The following is a 23,343-nucleotide window of genomic DNA, read 5'->3' as shown; positions in this document are numbered from 1 at the left end:
CTCATGTACTCTCACGCAACAGAGTCTACTTGACTGAATAATACATGATGTGCAATATAATCTCTTCGACAATATAGTTAATTTCTTGTTTGTTTCTACAATCCAGGCGTACCAGATACTACCGATAACTGTCCTTTTAATGGACCTGCTGATCAGGCCAACAATGACAATGATGGACAAGGAGATATATGTGATCCGGATGATGACAATGACAGTAAGTAACAAGTGCTTTGGTAGAAGATTATACACAAGTGTCATAGTAGAAGAAAGGAGCGATTGGAAAGAGAGACAACGGCCTTTATCATGTTTATCTACCGGTGTTCCGTATTGATCGAAGATGTTTTTTTCTTATTTGACTGCACATCCGTATAGGACTTCTACCTTCAAAAGTAAACTACTCGAACCGTCCAAATGCGTATTTGGTAAATGGTACCCAACGTTTCGCGGATCATTTTCAAAATTGAGGTCAAGATGCTGATTTCAATATATTTGCGGTTATAATATTACCAAATATCTTCACAACAAGAAAAACTTCTTATATATTAGGTCTGAAGGTCACTAACAACTTTTCTTTCATGAATAATTTCGGCAACATCTATATATCTAAACATAATATATATAAACCGGGTGTCTAAGTTTATTGGACAGACAGTAACGACTTAACCTTGACTACATAATACATATAATTTCTTGTTTGTTCCTACAATCCAGACGTAGTAGATGGTGCCGATAACTGTCCATTGAATTCCAATACTGATCAGGCCAACAATGACAATGATGCACAGGGTGACGTATGTGATCTGGACGATGACAATGACAGTAAGTAACAAGCGTCTTAGTAGAAGATTATTCACACACAAAGTGATGTGATCTTAACGATGACGGTAAAAAGTATAAACAGGTGATTTACAAGGTGACGTCTGTGATCCAGACGATGACAGTAAGTAACAAGTGCATAGGCGTAGATCCCGGGGTATTGGGGGATAAATCCCCCCAATATTTTGTTAGGGGGGGTGGTTCATATAATCATCCCCCAATGTTGACACCTGTATGTGGGTTTATGACCAAATTAACCTCATATTTGGCCATTTCATACCCAAAAAAAGCCAATTTTTTCGCGCTTCGCGCAAATTTATTTCACTTTTGCACCATATTTTATCAGTTTAGCTTCAATATGGCAAATTTTTCGCGTGCTTGTACCATAAACGTATTCTGTCGCCAAAACGTACCAGATTCCAACCCCATCCCACTGAACAAGTGTCTTGGTAGAAGAGTATATACAAAGTGATGTAATCTTAACAATGACGGTAAACAAAATGTAAACAGACGATGAAAAAAGTGACATATGATGTAAAGGATGATAATAACAGTAGATAACAAGTATAAGTAAAAGATGATGCGCAACTTCAATCATTAGTATTTTAAATACTAATTAGTATTTTAAATACTACCCGAGGGAGGTCTAGCTTTGCACCACTGAGGTCCCGGGTTCAAGCCCCGGCGCGGCCCAAGGACTCCTGTGCACTTGGTTTACAGGGGCGGATCCAGCAATTTTTGATAGAGGGGGCGCCTTTTCGTCGATGACGAAAAAATGGTGTTAAGGGGTTACCCCCTCGAAAACTCAACGGTTTTGACCCATTGTTTGCTGTTCATGGCCGAATTTGTTCATTTTTTTTTTTAATTTCTTTCATTTTTTGTATTTTTAAGTTAGGCCGGCGCCTTTTGCTAGTCAATATAGAGGGGGGGCGCGCCGGCTGCGCCCCCCCTAAATCCGCCCCTGGTTTATCCCGATTCCATGATCGCTCTCGCAGGTTTTCTCCGGGATCTCCGGTTTCCTCCTGTATCGCAAAAATCGGTGATTAGTTGTTTGTTTATCAAAAACTTCCTTCACCCAATGGAATTTGGGGAGCTGCACAGATAATTGGTGGATGTTACAATCTAAATGCGGATAGGTGTGCGCCTTTCGGCAGCAACCTAGTTGATGCGATCTGATTGTGATGATTCACCATTGCAGCGAAATTACAGCGCTTTGAGGTCTCTAAGATCTGGAGAAAGGCGCTTTATAAATCCAAAATTTATTATTTTTTATATTTTTATTAAAAAATTTATTCATTTTGTAACTGCCCACTTACTGATGTATATCGCGCTATGCCAAACGCACAATGTCTCTGCATATTTACAGATTGAAGCTAATAAATGTGACGTCCATTACCATGTGCAATCACCCTATTTATACCACAATAAACCTTCGCAGCCATAACAAGCTTTCGAGTTTCTTTAGGGCTATAGCGAGCTAACTAACGACACTGTCGGGCCTCGATATCGTACTCTCATGTTCTTCCACGCAACAGAGTCTAACGTCTTAACGATATAGCTACCATAACTGCATATACATGATTTGCAAGCCATATAGTTTCTTGCAAAACAGCTCTCTCAACAAATATTTGACTTACTTGATATTTCATCCGACATTCATGGGATTTCATCAGAAAGTGAGGTAGAGCGGTAAACACCTAGTCATATAGTTTCTTGTTTGTTCCTACAATCCAGGTGTACCAGATGGTGTCGATAACTGTCCATTGAATCCCAATACTAATCAGGCCAACAATGATGGTGATGCACAAGGTGACGTATGTGACCCGGACGATGACAATGACGGTAAGTAACAAGATCTGGACGATATAAGACGCCACATTGGTACTAGCCATAGGCATTTTGGGTTCAACGTAAACTGAAATAGCTGAAGAAATAAATAACCCACTCATTACCGTGGATTTTCATGAGCAATTTGACGTGCCTTAAATCTAAGATTAATATGAGCTTGCCTGATTTCAGCACAGAAACAGACAGCGGATGCGCTGCACTTATTAAATCTAAAATAGCTTTAGAAACAAAATCAGCATGAGCTAGTAAAGACTTGGAATTGGTCATGAAATAAGTTTGTATCCTTGCTCAATAATACTTATTACAAATTCATTTGTACCAACTGAACGCCAAAAATCAGAAGTACCCGCTTCATACTCGTAATAATTCTTCATCATATCTTCAAAGTCCAAAAAAAAGCGAAGATCCAGTAAAATATCGATATCAGACGCGTTGAAAAACGATGGTCTTGGAAGATCTATAAACAAACGAAGGAAAAAACGAAGGCATAGACTACTTGCCGAGTCAACGACTACACCCTAACACAGGTGTATACTTTCTTTAAAGGCCAGCGCCACTATACCATACCGAACATAAAGGTCATCATGTCACATTTTATCATTATCATATAAATTCACGCCAGTGCGATATTCATGTTTTTAACTAAAATACTAACTTGTTGTCCTTTGCGGCAAAGGTGTTTGTGACAATGACAGAGTTTGGAACAAGGCCTGATCAGGTTCGCTCTCTTGGCAATGATAGAACAAGATGCCTTATCAGGTGCCCGACACCACCCGTCATCTAAATAATTATAGAAAAAGAAAAAAACCCAACCATCTCCAGTGCTTTACCAATGGTCTCAAGCATTTTGTAAACACATAGGGTACCGAGGACAATCCAAATGGAAGCACAGTGAATGTAAAAAATATGTTTATTACATTGAAAGACCACGAAAATCCTAAATATTGCTGGTGTGGGAAGAAAATGTCAATATGGTAACAACCGGACTTCAAATCAAATGAAAATAAAAAAATTACTAAGTTTGACAAATAACTACGGGCCGTTTGCCAATCAACAAATTTCACTTAATCTTTCCAAAATATGGACATTTGACGTGCCTTAAATCTAAGATTAATATGAGCTTGCCTGATTTCAGCACAGAAACAGACAGCGGATGCGCTGCACTTACTATATAAATCTAAAATAGCTTTAGAAACAAAATCCGCATAAGCTAGGAAAGACTTGGAATTGGTCATGAAATAAGTTTGTATCTTTGCTCAATAATACTTATTACAAATTCATTTGCCCCAACTGAACGCCAAAAATCTACAGACGTTTTGATCAGAAGTACCCGCTTCATACTCGTTATAATTCTTCATCATATCTTCAAAGTACAAAAAAGCGGAGATCCAGTAGATTATTGATATCAGACGCGTTGAAAACGATGGTCTTGGAAGATCTATAAACAAACGAAGGAAAAAAACGAAGGCATAGACTACTTGCCGAGTCAACGACTACACCCTAACACATGTGTATACTTTCTTTAAAGGCCAGCGCCACTATACCATACCGAACAGAAAGGTCATCATGTCATATTTTATCAATATCATATAAATTAACGCCAGTGCGATATTCATGTTTTTAACTAAAAGACTAACTTGTTGTCCTTTGCAAAGGTGTTAGTGACAACGACGACAACTGTCAATATGAAGCTAATTCAGACCAAATCGATACAGATAGCAACGGAGTTGGTGACGCATGCTCTGATGATGACGATGTAGATGGTAAGCAGAGTTTGGGTGCAAATGTACTTATTATGTCTGAGTTTATTTTCCGGAAAAGAAAACGCAGAAAACTATTAATAACTCACTCTTACTAAGGTAAGCTTCCAGTAAGGCTACGAATTTGCTAGTCACTTAAAGGAGGATTTCGTGATCCTAGCATCCGCTTTTTATGACATTTTTCAGTAGAGATCCATGAAAAAAGCTTATTCTAAAAATTTCAGTTCATTGCAATTTTGCGTTTGTGAGTTATGCATGATTATGTGTATTACACTGCCCCATAGGCCACTGTTGTAATTTCGTTCTGGTATACCAGACCGAAATTCAAATTTGACGACATTTTTGCTAAACGAATTAATCTGCAAGAAATTTTTGGTACATAAACATTATGTAGCCAGAGGTTTCCAGTGGTATAAAATCTCAACTTAAAAATAAAAGTGGGGAATGAGGTTGTGTATCACGAAATGCCCTTTTAATGTTGGGTGATACAATAGTATAACTTGTAATCGTTTGCGACTTTGCACGTCAGCTTGTGCAATCTTATTGTTTTACTCTCAGCGCCATTCGTATAATAACATTGATAAATTTATACATAGCTATGCAATTTATTTCATCAGGTATCATTGATAGCAAGGACAATTGTCCGTCTGTGGTCAATGTTGATCAGGTCGATACAGACAATGATGGCATAGGAAACGCTTGTGATGATGATGACGACAACGATGGTAGGTTACTGGGAAAATCTAATACTTGGTAAAAGTGACGATTCTTTTAATTGAACTGAGACTGTAGTTTTTAACCCACGACCTCGTTTTGTAACACAAAATGTTCCTAATGTTCTATACAAAACGTCATATTTGATACCATTGTATAGATGTGGTTCGTCTCTATTCAATGATACCAAAATAAGTACAAACATTCCCCATATAATATCGATATGACGTCATAATGCAAGCGCGCCCTCGCAAAATTGGGAAATTCTCCCTCAAAAAAAAAACTTGTAATTTTTCACAACGTCATATCTTAAAAACTATTACATAAAACGATTACAAATATTTTTGATGCAAAATAATTTATCAGAACTATTTTGCTACTTGTCAATCGCTGCAACTTTTATCTCCATATACAGGTGTGCTTGATTCTCAAGATAACTGTCCATTGAATTCCAATCCTGATCAGGCCAACAATGGAGATGGTGCACAAGGAAATGCATGTGATCCGGACGATGACGATGACGGTAAGTAACAATACACAAGTTGACATAGTTTGATCTGGACGATGACGATGACGGTAAGTAACATAACAATACACAAGTTGACATAGTGTGATCTGGACGATGACGATGACGGTAAGTAACAATACACAAGTTGACATAGTGTGATCCGGACGATGACGATGACGGTAAGTAACAATACACAAGTTGACATAGTGTGATCTGGACGATGACAATGACGGTAAGTAACAATACACAAGTTGACATAGTGTGATCTGGACGATGTCAATGACGGTAAGTAACAATACACAAGTTGACATAGTGTGATCTGGACGATGTCAATGACGATAAGTAACAATACACAAGTTGACATAGTGTGATCCGGACGGTGAAAATGACGGTAAGTAACAATACACAAGTTGACATAGTGTGATCCGGACGATGACGGTAAGTAACAATACACAAGTTGACATAGTGTGATCTGGACGATGACGGTAAGTAACAATACACAAGTTGACATAGTGTGATCTGGACGATGACAGTGACGGTAAGTAACAATACACAAGTTGACATAGTGTGATCTGGACGATGACAGTGACGGTAAGTAACAATACACAAGTTGACATAGTGTGATCTGGACGATGACAATGACGGTAAGTAACAATACACAAGTTGACATAGTGTGATCTGGACGATGTCAATGACGGTAAGTAACAATACACAAGTTGACATAGTGTGATCTGGACGATGACAATGACGGTAAGTAACAATACACAAGTTGACATAGTGTGATCCGGACGATGACAATGACGGTAAGTGATAATACACAAGTTGACATAGTGTGATCTGGACGATGACAATGACGGTAAGTAACAATACACAAGTTGACATAGTGTGATCTGGACGATGACGATGACGGTAAGTAACAATACACAAGTTGACATAGTGTGATCTGGACGATGTCAATGACGGTAAGTAACAATACACAAGTTGACATAGTGTGATCCGGACGATGACGGTAAGTAACAATACACAAGTTGACATAGTGTGATCTGGACGATGACAGTGACGGTAAGTAACAATACACAAGTTGACATAGTGTGATCCGGACGATGACAATGACGGTAAGTAACAATACACAAGTTGACATAGTGTGATCTGGACGATGACAATGACGGTAAGTAACAATACACAAGTTGACATAGTGTGATCTGGACGATGACAATGACGGTAAGTAACAATACACAAGTTGACATAGTGTGATCTGGACGATGACAATGACGGTAAGTAACAATACACAAGTTCACATAGTGTGATCTGGACGATGACAATGACGGTAAGTAACAATACACAAGTTGACATAGTGTGATCTGGACGATGTCAATGACGGTAAGTAACAATACACAAGTTGACATAGTGTGATCCGGACGGTGAAAATGACGGTAAGTAACAATACACAAGTTGACATAGTGTGATCCGGACGATGACGATGACGGTAAGTAACAATACACAAGTTGACATAGTGTGATCTGGACGATGACAATGACGGTAAGTAACAATACACAAGTTGACATAGTGTGATCTGGACGATGACAATGACGGTAAGTAACAATACACAAGTTGACATAGTGTGATCTGGACGATGACAATGACGGTAAGTAACAATACACAAGTTGACATAGTGTGATCTGGACGATGACAATGACGGTAAGTAACAATACACAAGTTGACATAGTGTGATCTGGACGATGACAATGATGGTAAGTAACAATACACAAGTTGACATAGTGTGATCTGGACGATGACAATGACGGTAAGTAACAATACACAAGTTGACATAGTGCGATCTGGACGATGACAATGACGGTAAGTAACAATACACAAGTTGACATAGTGTGATCTGGACGATGACAATGACGGTAAGTAACAATACACAAGTTGACATAGTGTGATCCGGACGATGACGATGACGGTAAGTAACAATACACAAGTTGACATAGTGTGATCTGGACGATGACGACGACGGTAAGTAACAATACACAAGTTGACATAGTGTGATCTTGTCATGAATATATTGATATTTATGGATTTACTCTGGTTTGTGATATATGATATGTTTGACATATTGTCAATGAGAAGGGATTTTTATGCTCAGTTGTGTTAGAAATGTTTATGGCGTGATCTGGCAATGCCAATTGCCATCACCTAGTATGTAAACAACATATATGTAAGGCAAAAATGAATATACTACAAGCATGTTTAAAAGCACTTTTTAGGCACAAATTTTGCAATTTGAATATCTGAAGTGTTTAATACATTTTATGTACTTCATAACTTTGCAAAAATGGAAAATATGGATAAGTTGGATGGAATTCAAGAGTATGTATCCTTAATACCCTTCTTATATCCCCTTCTTGTAATCATCCAGTGTCTGAGGATTAACACCTTTCATGTTTTCATTAAGAGGGTACTACACTCCTGCCCAATTTTGTGCCTATTTTTGCATTTTTCTCACAAATTATAGCGCATTGGTGACAAGTAAGATATGTATATTATAGGGACAATTTCTCCTACAATCAATGAAACTATTTTCAGTATAGAATTATCAGCTGTTTGATCAATGTTCTTGATGTGTGATTTCAGGAATTTCTGATGACATGGACAACTGTCCTTTGATTCCCAATGATGATCAGGCTAATAACGACGGTGATGAAGAAGGCGATGCATGCGACAACGATGATGATAATGATGGTAAGCTGGCCAACCTTTTCTTTATTGTTTAGGGACCGTTCACAAACACGTGTGGGGGGGATGATGCAAAAAGGGGGGCGCTGAAAAATGTTGACCAAGGGGGGGGGGGCTGAAAAAAATGACCACAAATTTTCCTAGAAAAATTTTCTATGGGGCCTGAAATTTTTGAGGTCTGTAAAAGGGGGGGGGGGGCGATTTTCACGATGAAATTTTTTTGCATCAGCCCCCCCCCTTACAAGTGTTTGTGAACTGTCCTTTAGGTCACAAAACATATGATAGGATCGAGATCGAGATGCATGATCGTACATATCCCTACAGTGTAGGAGGGGACGAGCATATTTTGCGCCGGTTTTACTGGAACATTTTCGCGTAAAGGGCGCCGAAAAGTTTAAAATTTCAGACTATTTTAGCTCAGTGCTCAAAATGAAGGTGAATTTTGGTATTTGATGGGCCAGTGGCCACGGAGCAGATGCACAGGGCACTTATTGCTTCCGCCGCCTAGGGTACCAATACCAAACAGTGTATTCTTTGACATATTTTGTACTTTGTATATTTTCTTCCTTGTACAGGGTGAGTAAAAAAAGGGAAATAGGGCAAAGAATCCATTTTTTATTTGAACCAGGCTAAACTTTTTAGACTTCTAAACGTGTAAAGTTTTCAATTATGTAGTCAAATCCAATGAAATTCTACTCACTTATAATGAAAGACAAAGATAAAGAGAATTTATCGCGTCTGACGTCACCTGTCAATCAAACTCGAGCACGGGTTGTTTACAAGTGTCGTGATGATGACTTGCTGAACGCGGATTTATAACCGGGCGCCTTATTGTTAATTTTGCACCTTTCGACATGCAAACCATCTCAAAAGTTAGGTCTTTATAGTAGGAAACTTTCTTTGGTGAAGGAACCATGTCCACAATGCCTACGTATTTTTCGCCATTTGCTGCTATTCCTTTTCTCCGATCAGCACCAGATAGATCGGTCTTCCTATTGACAGTGACATCAGACGCGACAAATTCTTTTTATCTCTGTCTTTAATTATAGACAGTTTCGTCTTCCTGGTCGGGAGACATCTTCAGTAATGCGATGATCCGCTGGTTTTCCCGCGAGACTTCTCATCCCTAGGGTGCACAGTTCTTAGGGCTCATATTGAAATTCCCTTACACAGGAAGGTGTGCGCCATCCTGCAGCTTTCCTGTGCTAGCCTTCTTTTTGTTAAAATCCTGGGCAGGGTGTATCACTGATGCATATAATCCATCCGTTTTATGACCGAGCTTTCCTGAAGCGCGCTTAGCGAGGGGAATCCTGCCTTCTTTCTGTGTGAAAACATGGTAGGGTATTTCAATATGAGCCCTTAGTAGCGAATCATATATGTGATTTTATAGTTCACTTAAAAAATCATCTGTGTAGTGATTACAATTTTACAAAGTAAATACGAACTGTCCGCCTTGAATATATACATGCGTCTTGAGCATGTGCGTATAGCAATATGCGTAATGCGTATACATGTCCTTGGCAACGAAGCGAAGCCACCATTGGTGGAGCCACCAAATAATTATTGGTATTTATTTATTTATTTATTTATTTATTTATATGTATTCGATGAATCGATCCGTAGTATCTTTTAGTGCAGCGTATACCTTCCTAATTTTAAAACTAAAACATGTGAGTAAATTCATAGTAAGATGCACTATCTAATTCTGCACATTATGACACCTCATTGAATGCAATGTGACCTCAAGAAGTAAAGTTACAAGCATTTGATTAAACGAAGGTTCAGTTTTAAAATTGGCAAACTGGTTAACTGACCTATAGCCGAATCCAATTTCACGCATTCCTACACCTCAGTGGCAGCAATGGCTGGGTCCCCGCTGAGTATATCTCACCTGAAATGTGAAATGATGCGGCCTTGGCGGGAATTATAAACTGCACTCCATCACCCGTGTTACACGTAGACAAAAGAATGATGAAAGTTTACAACACAATACAATATAACATCGATTTTTAAGCAGCTTTAATCCACCCAATTTGGCAGTCACAACACTAGCTTGGTGCGTCGGGGACCCAGTAATGGCCGACTAAATCCTGACCATGACTTGGCTCGTTGGATTCGTCTATACTGGCCTGATCGAAGAGCGTATATCGTATAGCAAATACCGTATACCGTATAGGCCTACAGTATACTTCTATGTGATCGCAGCCTTACAGGCACACTCCCTCTGGAATCCAAACCAGGTTCGCGCCCATTACACATCCCTTAAGTTAAGGGGTTAATTTTCGTAAAATATTATTTATGTGCTTTATGATTGCTATGTACAAAGGTGTTAATGACAACATCGACAATTGTCAATATGAAGCTAATGCAGACCAAATCGATACAGATGGCAACGGAATTGGTAATGCATGCTCTGATGATGACGATGGAGATGGTAAGCAGAGTTTGGGTGCAAATGCACATCTTACTATAAATAGGCTAATGTTGTGTGTGTGTGTGTATGTATGTGGTTTCTGTAAAAGGCTCCGTCAGTTTCGATCCACATGTCGCCAAATTTATACGGCAGATCGAGGAATATACGGGAAATTGCCTCGACTTTATTTGGTTGAAATCGGTTAAGAATTGGCTGCAAAAACAGTGAAAATATGGGTAAAAACGGGGTTTTTGTTATGAAAATCAGTTACCAGCCTGCGCGTCACTGCAGCTGGCAGGCAGCGCGTCGGCGCGCGAGCGTAATGCGCAATACGCCAATGCGCGCGTAAATTGCGCAGAGCCACGCGACTTGTGAGCCAGAGACCAGTGGACATGATAATACAGAAAGGAAAAATAAATAAAAATTAAAGGACAAAAAGGTACATGGACGGGTCACGGGATTATGATAAAGATGAACACGTCCGCATACACGCTCTGAGAGGACGTATACGGGAAAAATATGTGTGTTGTATAAACAAAATGAAGCGGTAGACCTATACTATAAAGAAAAATGAAATTAAAATGACAAAAGAGGTACGAGTAATTAGGCCAACGGATTAAATTAACTAAATGAAACGGGAACGAAACAAAGAAGGAAAGAAACTAATCAGGAAATGTAAGAAAAAAAAGAAGCTATAATAATGATAACAGAATTAAATAAAAAAAACATGGAAACGGGAAATCACAAGCAGCAAATAAAAAAAGATGCTAAAAGGGAAATGTAACAAATAACAGATTAAGAAAAAATGGGAACGGGTTTAAATAAATAAATAACATGGAAACGAAAAATCAAAATGTATCTTTTCGATGATTCTACCTGTCCAGTAATTCTTCCTGTTATAGTGAACGCTCCCATTTACTCATCTAGCGGGGACCCTGCGCGAAGCGCGGGTATCCCGCTATCTTACTATAAATAGGCTAATGTTGTGTGTGTGTATGTATGTGGTTTATGTAAAAGGCTCCGTCATACTATAAATAGGCTAATGTTGTGTGTGTGTATGTATGTGGTTTATGTAAAAGGCTCCGTCAGTTTCGATCCAAATGTCGCCAAATTCATACGGGAGATCGAGGAATATACGAGAAATTGCCTGGACTTTATTTGGTTGAAATCGGTCAAGAATTGGCTGCAAAAACAGTGAAAATATGGGTAAAAACGGGGTTTTTTGTTATGAAAAACTGCAGCTGGCAGGCAGCGCGTCAGCGCCGCGTGCGTAATGCGCACTACGCCAATGCGCGCGTAAACGGAGCAGAGCCACGCGACTTGCGAGCCAGAGACCAGTGGACATGATAATATAAAAGGAAGGAAAAATAAATAGAAAATAAAAGACAAAAAGGTACATGGACGGGTCACGGGATTATGATAACGGACGTAATAAATACGGGGAAAATGTGTGTTGTATAAACAACATGCAGCGGTACTAAAAGAAAAATGGAAATTTTAAAATGACAAAAGAGGTACGAGTAATAGGCCAACGGGTTAATGTAAGTAAATGAAAAGGGAACGAAACAAAGAAGGAAAGAAACCATTCAGGAAATGTAAGAAAAAAAGAAGCTAAAATAATGAGAACAGAATTAAATAAAACACATGGAAACGGGAAATCGCAAGCAGCAAATAAAAAAAGAGAAGCTAAAAGGGAAACTAGAAATAACACATTTATAAAATAATGGGAATGGGGTTAAAGAAATAAATAACATGGAAACGGATAGTAAGAAAAAATGTACCTTTTCAATTATTCTACCTGTTCAGTAATTCTTCCTGTCATAGTGAACGCTCCCATTTACTCACTAGCGGGGAAATGTAAGAAGAGACAGATTTATATAAATAAAATGTACCTTTTCAATTATTCTACCTGTTCAGTAATTCTTCCTGTCATAGTGAACGCTCCCATTTACTCACTAGCGGGGACCCGCGCGAAGCGCGGGTATCCCGCTAGTCTTACTATAAATAGGGTAATGTTGTGTGTATGTATGTGTGTCCACGCAAAAGCTCTGTCAGTTTCGATCCAAATGTCGCCAAATTCATACGGGAGATCGAGGAATATACGACAATGTGTTTAAAATTTATTTGGTTGAAAACGGTCAAGAATTGGCCTCAAAATCAGTAAAAAGTGGGGTTTTCGGGCAAATTTAGAGCGGTTGGTTCTTTACGGCCTATGCCAACCAACGCGTCCACATGTTCAGCATAAACCGCGCCGTTAGCGCGTCGGTGTACACGACGAGCGCCACTTGACTTACACGCACGGGTGCGGCGTGCGCATAGCCAACTTGCGCTCAGGGTTATGGTGTACGGGATATGGGATAACGGGATTAGGCCTACGAAGACATAAATATCGTAAGGGTACGGGAGGGGAAAAAGAAAAGAAAGAAGGACATTAAAAGGTAGGCCTACTTTCTACCTGTACAGTAATTCCTCCTGTTTGAGTGAACGCTTCCGTTTACTCATCTAGCGGGGACCCGCGCGAAGCGCGGGTGTCCCGCTAGTATTAATAATTATGTCATGCATGTTGTAATAAACTATAAAGAAAGCCGTAAAATCTGAGTTTATTTTCCGGAAAAGAAAACGCAGGAAAACAATTAATATCTCACTGTTACTAAGGTAAGCTTCCAGTTGGGCCTACGAATTGGTTAGGCACTCTGGTTGCAGATAAGCATACATTTTAATTTTGCCGCATAAAAAAATAGTGATAATATTGCATCACAATATTGGGTGATATAATAATATAACTTGCAAACAAATTATCTGCGACTTACACGCCATTTTTATTCGCTGTCGAAGTGATGTAATAATCGGATTAAACTACCATAGCAACAGGTACAAACAATATTTGATTATATCGACAAGCAGGTTACAATAATCGCCTGTGCATGTTTGCAATAATAGATTGAAAACAATACCGCGCTCTTTGCAAAGATACTAATCTTACAGGTGTGAGTGATCAGCATGATATGAATATTCTATAGAATTACGATCCAAGTCTTTATCCCTGCTCTTTGACATCTATGGTTTAATGCAGAGGTACCACGTAAACGTACTAGTGTAGCACGATATAATAAAAAAATTGTTTGTACCTATTGCTATGGTAGTTAATTCGATTATTACGTCACTTCGACACCGAATAGCTGCGTGCAATATTATTGTATTATCCTCAACGCCATTCATATATATAGCTATATAGCACTATATATAATAACATTGATAAATTTATAGCTATGCAATTTATTTCTTCAGGTATCATCAATAGCAAGGACAATTGTCAGTTTGTTGTCAATGATGATCAAGTCGATACAGACAATGATGGCATAGGAAACGCTTGTGATGATGATGACGACAACGATGGTAGGTTACTGGGAAAATCTAATACTTGGTGAAAGCAAGATTCTTTTAATTGAACTGAGACTGTAGTTAACCCACGGCCTCGTTTTGCAACACAAAATGTTCCTAATGTTCTATTTAAAACATCATATACCATACCAATGTATAACTATGGCTAGTATAGCTCTCTTCAATGATACCAAAATAAGTACAAACATTCTCCATATAATATCGATATGACGTCATAATGCAACCGCGCCCTCGCAAAATTGGGAAATTCTGGCTCTGTAACATACATGGGATGTATTCAGTCCACAGGACGGAATAACCAGCAGCTCATGTAAAGTCTGCACAAAAAGTAACTCAGCTGTTATAAATACGCCTATAGCTTCAGAACTAATGTTTCCACAATATTTCAACATAGAAAGAAGGACGATTTATTTACACGCATTTTGATACCCCATTTGCCCAATATCGTTCATTATTAACATCACAGCAGTGTTTTCAAAGAAAATTACCAGAATTTAAACGTTGCAGCTATTTGTATTGATTTGAAGTCAGCGCGAAGATAAATGGAGGGTGTTACGTGCCACAATGCTTGCGTAAAAACCATTGATCGCTATAAACTGCAACTTTTAAATTCGGGTATTTTTCTTTAAAAGCACTACTGTGTTGTTAATATTGAGCAATATTTACCAAATGGGGTATCAAAATGCGCGTAAATAAATCGCCCTTCTTTCTATGTTGAAATATTGTGGAAAAAATTATTAGTTCTGAAGCTATAGGTGTATTTATAACAGCTGAGTTACTTTTTGTGCAGACTTTATATTTCCATGTGATAAGATACCTCCCTATTGAGTGGTTATTGTCTATTGGCCTATATTGAACGAAGATACACTGTGTTGCTTGTAAATGTATTAAAATGAGGTTGCTTTTCTTTTGAAGGTATTGATGACGACGTTGATAACTGTCCCATTCACATCAATCTCAACCAGGAGAACAACGATGGTGACAGCGAAGGTGATGCGTGTGATGAGGATGATGACAATGACGGTACACAAATACTTTTGAACTCTTGTGATAGTTTATAAAACAATTTCTTATGTATTACATTGTTTTGTAAGGATAATCGTGATGTTTCATTTCATCACGTTGGAAAAATTAAATGTCTTATGTATTACTGGAAAAAAAAACAAGGTACACCAACTTGACATGGGGAACAAGTAAAATACAGACTAGACAGTACGTAGTGGGGGACAAAATAGGCATTAGAAGAAAAAGTACACTGTGCAAATAAACAGACATGAAAAACCAAACAACCAATGTAGGCCTAAAAACAGGCAAAGTTCGATAGCCAAAATTGCCAATTCCAGAACCCACGGAAGTGTCAGGAAAACAGTACAAAAGTACACTGGAGTGATAATAGTAGACAAACAAAACCTAACAGACAAAAAATCAACCGACGTTTCGAGCAGATAAACAGTACTGCTCTTCTTCAGGAACAGACAACGCAATACCCTATTGTCCTCTGTCAATCAGGACAATACCATAATGTCCTCTGTCAATCAGGACAATACCCTATTGTCCTCTGTTGCTTGTGTCTTTGCTTCATGTGGGGTAATTCACAAGTTCCTCTAAATTTGGTCCTTCCATCTGAATTTGGTCCTTCCATCTGGTTGGTGGACGACCTGGTGGTCTTTTCTTTCTGAAGTCATTAATGTAGGCTTGGTGGGGAAGCCTATGTTGAGGCATCCTGAAGATATGCCCAACCCATTTCAAACGTCTCCGGCAGATAACATCGTTGATGGAGCCAGTGATGTTGAGACTCTGTCTGATGGAATTGTTGCGGATTTTGTCATGTAGGGAAACTCCAAGCATTTCCTTAAGGCATCGCATTTCAAAAACATCTGTGTCGATCGGATTCACATAACGCCCAGGATTCTGACCCGTAGGTGACAACAGGGAGAATAAGCAACTGGTAGATCGTTACTTTCAGCGATCTGGTGATATCATGGTTAGACCAGATGGTATGTTTCAATCTGCCAAATGCCCAAGCTGCCAACTTTGTGCGACGTTTAATATCTTCTTTTACTGAGGGCACACTACTACCCAGAAAGACGAAGTTATTTGCTTTGTTAATGGGCATTTGGTTCAGCATGATATCTCTTGGATCGTCAGACATGATCTTGCATTTTGTTGGGTTAATTTTTATTCCCCAACTGCTGCATGCTTTTTGCAGATTTGTAGGTTCTCAAAGTCCATATCCATGAGTGTGGTGTCATCTGCATATCGGATGTTGTTAATGCACATGTCACCCATCTGCACACCTGAGCCTAGATTTTGGATGTCCTTCATGACAAACTCCATAAATAGATTGAAGAGGCATGGTGAGAGGACATCCCTGTCTAACACCAACTAGGACTTTAAACCAATCGGTGATCTTTCCATTTACCACGACTGAGCATTTGGTTTGCTCATACATTTTTGCAACGAGGCTCACCACTCCAAAGTGCCTCCCTCCAAATGGTGTCAAATGCTGCTTTGAAGTCTACAAAGTTCCAGTGTATTGGAATGCGTCTTTCTTTAGCCTTTTCAAAGATTTGGCGTACTGTAAATACCACATCTGAGGTACCTCTGGAACTCCTGAACCCACACTGTTCCTCTCTCAGATGGTTATCGTACAGTCTGTTGTATTCGGTTAAGAACCATCCTACAGAATACTTTTCCCGGGATTGACAGGAGGGTAATAGCTCTGTAGTTGGCTGGGTCCAGTTTGTCGCCCTTTTTGTACACAGGGGTTATTAGACCTTTACTCCAGTCTTCGGGGATTTTTCCTTCAGCCCAGGCGGTGTTGATGATCTTCAACAACATTTGTTTCAATATGGGTCCTCCTGCTTTCAACACTTCTGCTGAGATCTTATCCCAACCACACGCTTTGTTGTTTTTAAGCTTCTTGATGGCCTCTTCAACTTCATATATTAAAAAGGGTCTCTGGGGAATTCTGTATTCAGATGTTTACTGAAGTATTCCTCCCAGCCAGCACTTTATTACTTCCTCTGGGGCTGTTTCCAGTGAACCATGTTTGTCTTTGACTGCAGATTGAACTTTGGTTTTATCACCTGCTAGTTTTGTGACCTTCTTGAAGAGATCATGGCTTATATTCTTTGCATGGGCTTCTTCCATTTCTTGAACGTCTTTTTCAAGGAGTTTTCTTTTCCACTGCTTTCTAATTGATATTTGACCCCTTTGTTCAGCTGAGGGGTTGTTTAACATCAAGACTCTGGCTTTTCTTCTCAAGTGGCACATTTTCCGTACTTCTTCAGGCAATCCCTTCACTTGGTGAGCCCTCCTAGTACCAACTGATCCTTCAGCAAATTTGTTTGTGGTGTCTCTGAACTTAGCCCACAGGTCTTCTACATCAGTATCCTCCAGTTGAAGCAGGGGTTCAAAAGTACCACCAATCTTGGCTCTGAACTCTTCTGCAATCAGGGGCTTGGTAAGTCTACTGAAGTCATACCTTTTTGGAGTTGTTTTCAGGCGTTTTGTTCTGACTGCTGCTGACACCACTTCAGCGATCACTAGATTGTGATCTGTGCCCACATCAGCTGAGAAGTATGCTATGGTTTTCATTATGTTAAATTATTTAAGAGTACATAGAATAACCACACATTTTACCTAATTACATTATGCAGGCATCGCAGACAACCGTGACAATTGCCCATTTATCGCTGACTCGCCGCAGGTTGACAGTGATGGAGATGGCATTGTTGACGCGTGCGACAATTGTCCCAACACGGATAACTTCAATCAAGCTGATTCTAACGGAAATGGTGTCGGAGACGCATGCGATGAGTCATTTGCAGACGATACCACAGTAGGACCAAATTCAGATAGAGACGGGGACGGAGTCAATGATGCCACTGATAACTGTCCTGATTTTGACAATCAGCTTCAAACGGATACTGATAAAGATATGATCGGTGATGTATGCGATAATTGCATTCAAATCAAAAACTTTCATCAAGAAGATTCTGATGACGATGGGGTCGGTGATGCTTGTGATGATATCTTGATTCCAAGGTATAGAATTAGTAAATAGAAAATATTTCTGTTTGCTTGATTTTAATCTATTAAAATCATAACCAATAGACCATTCATATGATATGATACGATATGATATGATATGATATGATATGATATGATATGATATGATATGATATGATATGATATAATGTGATTTTATTTGCACAAAATCGCGGCCCGGAGGCCAAATTAGGGATGTTGATCGCGATAGCCAAGGTGATCCATGCTATAATTGAACAAAAAAGATTCTGATGGAGATTGGGTCGGTGATGCTTGTGGTAAATGCCCTGATATTGTCAATCCGTATCAGAGGGATATTGATCGCGATGGGCTCGGTGATGCTTGTGAAAGTGTTTTGATTCCAAGGTAAATGATGAGCAAGTAGGAAAAATTTCTGTTTGCTTGATTTTAATCCATTAAAAACATAACTAATTGACCACTTCTATAATTGGCACCTTCCTGCCGTTTATGGGGTGAACATCAATATCACATCGATATCACGTACATAAATCAACGAAATAATCACGCGGTACCCTTCTTGGCTTCGCTTTCGGTGTTTTATAGTACATTATATCGATGACTTTTACATAGGAGAGACTAAACAACCGCTCCATAAACGGATGTACCAACATCGTCGCCCCAGCTCAACGGGGTTAAACGATTCGTCTGTTTATACGCACCTCAAAGCAGCCAAGCATACTTTTGAGGATAAAGACGTTATTGTGCTCGATAAAGAACATAGGGGGTTCGAAAGAGGAGGAAGCAATATGTTCGCAGGGAGGAACCAACTTTTAATCGCGGATGGGGACTACGCCACAACTTGTCACACAGTTACGAACCAACCATCAGGAAAATTCCTCGGCGACTCCAGTGTGACGGCACTCCTACCACCGTGACGTCACATGTCAATAACACAGAGCCAATTCACATCACATACTAGGCCTGATGAAGCGTCAGAGATATGGCGTGATACTGTAGACTAGTCAACAAAAACATAAGTCCAGTTGACATGGTTGAAAAGATTTATAACCTAATCTAGCTTTATTCAACTACCTGGATGATTGAGAATATTCAGATCAATGTTACATTGATGTCTATCCCATATGTCAATGGCAGGAAGGTGTCAATCATAGGAATGGTCTATTAGTGGTGGATACAGAGGGAGTGTCCTAGTCGCAAGTAAATCAGGCACTTTTTGCATCACAATCCCCAAAGACAGTAACTTTACTCGCCAGGTCACAGGCGTGTTGATGTTGTTAAGTCATAGCTTTCGAAGTACTCGATGAAAGATGTTATCTTCGTTCATTCTCAGCTGCCCTATTGGACAGATTTATGACGGAACAAGATGCCGAGCGCCTTCCGACATTTTGCCTACAGGTGAGAAATGATCAGAAACATTACACACACGAGGAAACAATCTAGTTATACTTTATAGAAAGTTTTGATTAAAGGAAAAGAAATCCGTATTATAATAATGCAGACAAATTAATTTTAACAGAGAACACTATGCAAGCCTTTACCATGTTTACTGTCAAACCCCGGGTGTAACTGCAGAGCAAAACGGTGGTGTGGTGAAATTATTTCATAATTAAGATTGCGAGTGCAATAATCACAAAGTGAATCCGGCCAGCATCACTCGTACCGGCCCTGTGTTCGTATATTTGTCCTAATTTCAAAGTCGCATATTGCACTGCGCAAGCAGAAAGGAGTTTAAATCTTAGTCCCATTTATTCACTACACGACTAATATAATAAGTGACATACAAGCTTGTAAAAGAACCAGCGACTTTTGAGACGAATCATAACTTGATTTTTAAAAAGTATATTTATCCTGTTTGTAAATTTGAAAGGTACACCACCAAGCTCTTCAGGTCCAATAGCTTTGATTGTTGTCGGCGTCATCGTTGGTTTCCTTGTTGTAGGAGCAGTCCTGGCGGCCCTTTGTGTATTGTGTATTCGACAGTCGCAATCGCCAGGCCTTGCAACACAACCACCGAATCCGTATTTCGACAGTCGCAAGCCCCTTGCAACACGACCACCGAATCCGTATTTAGACGGGAGCGTAAGTAGTTTAAACCATCGCATTCCGCATACTGATGTATAGCAGATTATTATAAACCGTTCATTTGTGACGGGGCTGAAGTTCCTTACGGTACTCTTCGAGTACGAGTACCGACTATTGCAAAAGTGACGATACACTTAAAAAAAACCACGTTATTAATTATTGAAGACCGAATTAAAAAGACTAGTTTGTGTTAGTCTCGGTCCCAGCCGATTTGTGCTCCTTCGTCGCCTGGCGACAACCTCATAAAACGTCTTTCCTGATTGGCTGAATTAACTCCGTAAAATATTGTGTTGCCAAATAAGGCAAGTGATGGACAGCCATGCGGTGATATAAATCAACACAATGTATGTGAGTACGCGTTGCGAGTCGCTGACATGAAAGGCGATATCAGACGATTGGCGCCTCCATGGCTGCAAACTAGCGTACATTTTGCGTTTGCGGTATCTACAAAGTACGATGTTTGTGTCACTTACACAAGTCACGCCCTAATTCATCAGCTATAGCCAATTGAAAACATTTTATTTGGAAATTCATTAAACCAATCAGCGATCGTCATTTCGGGGTTGTCGCCAGACGGTTTGTTTAGTGACGGAGGAACACAAACCGACTGGGACCGAGACAAAGTTTGTGTCTGATGTCAGGGGTCAGGGGAAACGTGCGACGTTATTGATTGCTGACCTGCGCAGTACAGCATTTTGGTCTGGTTGACAGGACGTCACACGGAAACTAGTCTTTTTTATTCGGTCTTCAATTATAGTCGCCCTCTACATTCTGTAAAATACTGAACACACCACTAAGTTTTATAACTGGAAAATAATCATGAGAACTCATTCCAGGGTAAAATGCTCCTAATTCTTATGAAACAAAAGAGGGATTATTCATTGGCGCCATTTTTGATTAAAAAAGAGCAAACATGGATCAATTTTGCAATTGGATGCTGAAATCAGGGTATAGGCCTATGTAGTGCCAAAATGCAAAGGTTAATATTTAAAAAAAAATCAAAAATATGTGAAAGCTGATTCATTTTGAACCACACGAAGCTGCTTTTGTGGTTCATGTAAGTTATCATTTTTTCGAGAGTGTAGTTCTTTCAGGCTCACACTGTATATGGACGGTTTACGGCAAGTCAGGAACTATTATTCATCTTTTGGGATAGAAGAAGCAAAAAAGTATTAGGTATAAAGGTACATTTGACGTAATAAAACGTCCTTTATACATTAATAAATGATTGCATTTCGCAATAAATACATAATGACTTAAGTCACGTGACATGATTGAGCATTACTAATTAGTCAAATACCGATGGGAGCTTTGTGTAAATATTTTCTCAGTTTTCTGAACCAAAAACAGGCGATTTATAATACATTGATCTCTTACTTTTATCCTTCTCTATAGATTGACAGACCTCCGCGATATTATAGGCGCTAAATCGACTCATTTCTGCTGTCTCTACAATGTATGGGAGGAACCTCGCTTCATCCGAGACGGCTGATTAAAAGAGTGGTTACAAACTGTTTAAATTATGGAAAACAATAATTATAGTATAATTTAAGTATCTCTTCTGGTAGAACAGTTATAAAGAATTGCAGCTGATGAACATTTATACATCGCGCACAGAATATATTATTATCTCATCGCTATTTGCTATGTTTGGGACTAATTACGTAGGGTGAATTTTGGATTTTTTGGGTGGAGATGTGCGGCAGGGGTTCCCTGGTTTTGAAAAAGCCCATGATGTAACTACACTTGCTGTCAGAGAAGAGCGATCTTAGCAAGAGAGTACCGTTCTTCTCTGAAAGCCAGTGTAGCAGGGCTGTCAACTCTCACGCATTCGGTCATTTTCTCACGGTCTCACGCCAAGGTAGTGTAATCTCACGCCTATTCTCACGCAAAGAGCCGTCAATTGAGTAAAATCTCACGCATCATAAAAAATAATTTCTTGTCACTACCCCCCCACACACACACACACTTTTTAGATTCTTGAGCGCCGTGGCTGAAATAAACATGGGTCAAAATGAACATTGTAGGCCTAGTCGGCAAAAAATAATTCCGCCCGGTACGCCTCTGTTCAATTGTGGTTAATTGTGTCTCACGCCAAGCAATTCCAAAAGTTGACAGCCCTGAGTGTAGTGATACAGGGTGTCCCAGAATGATTTGTACCGAGAAAGATTGAATTTTTTAGGTATGAACGGCATTTCTATTGGTCATATTGTTTTGCATTTTAAGTTCTACATATATTTAGCTTTCTCAGATTTTTTAGATTTTAAAAATTGGAAGTTTCTAGTAGAAGTTAGAGAGGATTACGTAAAAATAGTGAATTCCAAGTTTTAACAAAGCAAGCTATTTTGAAAATCTGTAAAATTACTAACCGTTCAGCACAAAGTAATGTTATGCAGTATATTGATGTGTCCTGTTCTTACTTCTACTAAATAGTTGATATCTATCGTTTATTTATGATGTTACGAAGCAATCATTGTATGGAATAAAGGATTTGCTACGCTTGAGTGACCTTAAACTATTCTTTCTTTGGCGGCAGCTTTGAAGACAATTATTGAGGTGTGTGAGTTTCATCATTTGAAATGCCGGCAGAGATGGATTTTTCATAAAAGTATAGAGAATGTTCTTCCATAGTGTCACAGCATGCATTTATGTCCACAGTATATGGGCAAACCCACAGCTTCGTAACGAAGAAGATTAAAATTAACTCCGGAGGATCCTTGAGGAAGTTATATCCTCTGTAATAATGACATTTTTGGGTAAAAATTGTGGTAAAAATCACATAAAAAGTATGTTTTTCAACCTAACTATCTGATGTCATATTGAAATGTTTCACTTAATCCCATATCAAGAATTATTTAGCATTGTAAGCTCTTCATCTGTGCCAAATTTGGTGTATTTCCTATCAAAGAATGTAGGATTTCTCCAATATATTGCACAGTGCGACGGGACGATGTTCATTTTCAGTAATAGCAATGTCACGCCAAAACGAATCAAGCTATTTCCATGAAAGTCACAGAATAAGTAGGAGA

The 23,343-nt window shown here is 39.2% G+C and overlaps 1 protein-coding gene across 1 annotated transcript; it reads left to right on the top strand.

Moving 5' to 3' along the window:
* Positions 1–104: 104 nt before the first annotated feature.
* On the top strand, positions 105–22,262 carry LOC140136801 (uncharacterized). Its single transcript, XM_072158400.1, has 14 exons — positions 105–214; positions 712–819; positions 2,551–2,658; positions 4,320–4,427; positions 5,042–5,149; positions 5,554–5,661; positions 8,281–8,388; positions 10,709–10,816; positions 14,084–14,191; positions 15,113–15,220; positions 17,860–18,247; positions 19,563–19,627; positions 20,100–20,311; positions 21,710–22,262. Exons 7-14 carry the CDS (start codon positions 8,295–8,297, stop codon positions 21,740–21,742), a joined length of 1,116 nt encoding a protein of 371 aa, XP_072014501.1. The 5' UTR covers positions 105–214; positions 712–819; positions 2,551–2,658; positions 4,320–4,427; positions 5,042–5,149; positions 5,554–5,661; positions 8,281–8,294; the 3' UTR covers positions 21,743–22,262.
* The last annotated feature ends 1,081 nt before the right edge of the window (positions 22,263–23,343 follow it).

The sequence above is a fragment of the Amphiura filiformis genome, chromosome 17, assembly GCF_039555335.1.
Source record: "Amphiura filiformis chromosome 17, Afil_fr2py, whole genome shotgun sequence".
In the NCBI taxonomy this organism is placed as follows: Eukaryota; Metazoa; Echinodermata; class Ophiuroidea; order Amphilepidida; family Amphiuridae; genus Amphiura; species Amphiura filiformis.
Note: the sequence above shows the minus strand (reverse complement) of the source record. Positions and strands in the feature narration are given on the sequence as shown.

Excerpts from the sequence above, each read along its gene's own strand:
- LOC140136801 (XM_072158400.1), top strand. The coding sequence starts at position 8,295 with ATGGACAACTGTCCTTTGATTCCCAATGATGATCAGGCTAATAACGAC. Across the intron at positions 10,817-14,083 it reads TGATGATGACGATGGAGATG|GTATCATCAATAGCAAGGAC; the intron begins GTAAGCAGAGTT and ends TTATTTCTTCAG. Across the intron at positions 15,221-17,859 it reads TGAGGATGATGACAATGACG|GCATCGCAGACAACCGTGAC; the intron begins GTACACAAATAC and ends TACATTATGCAG.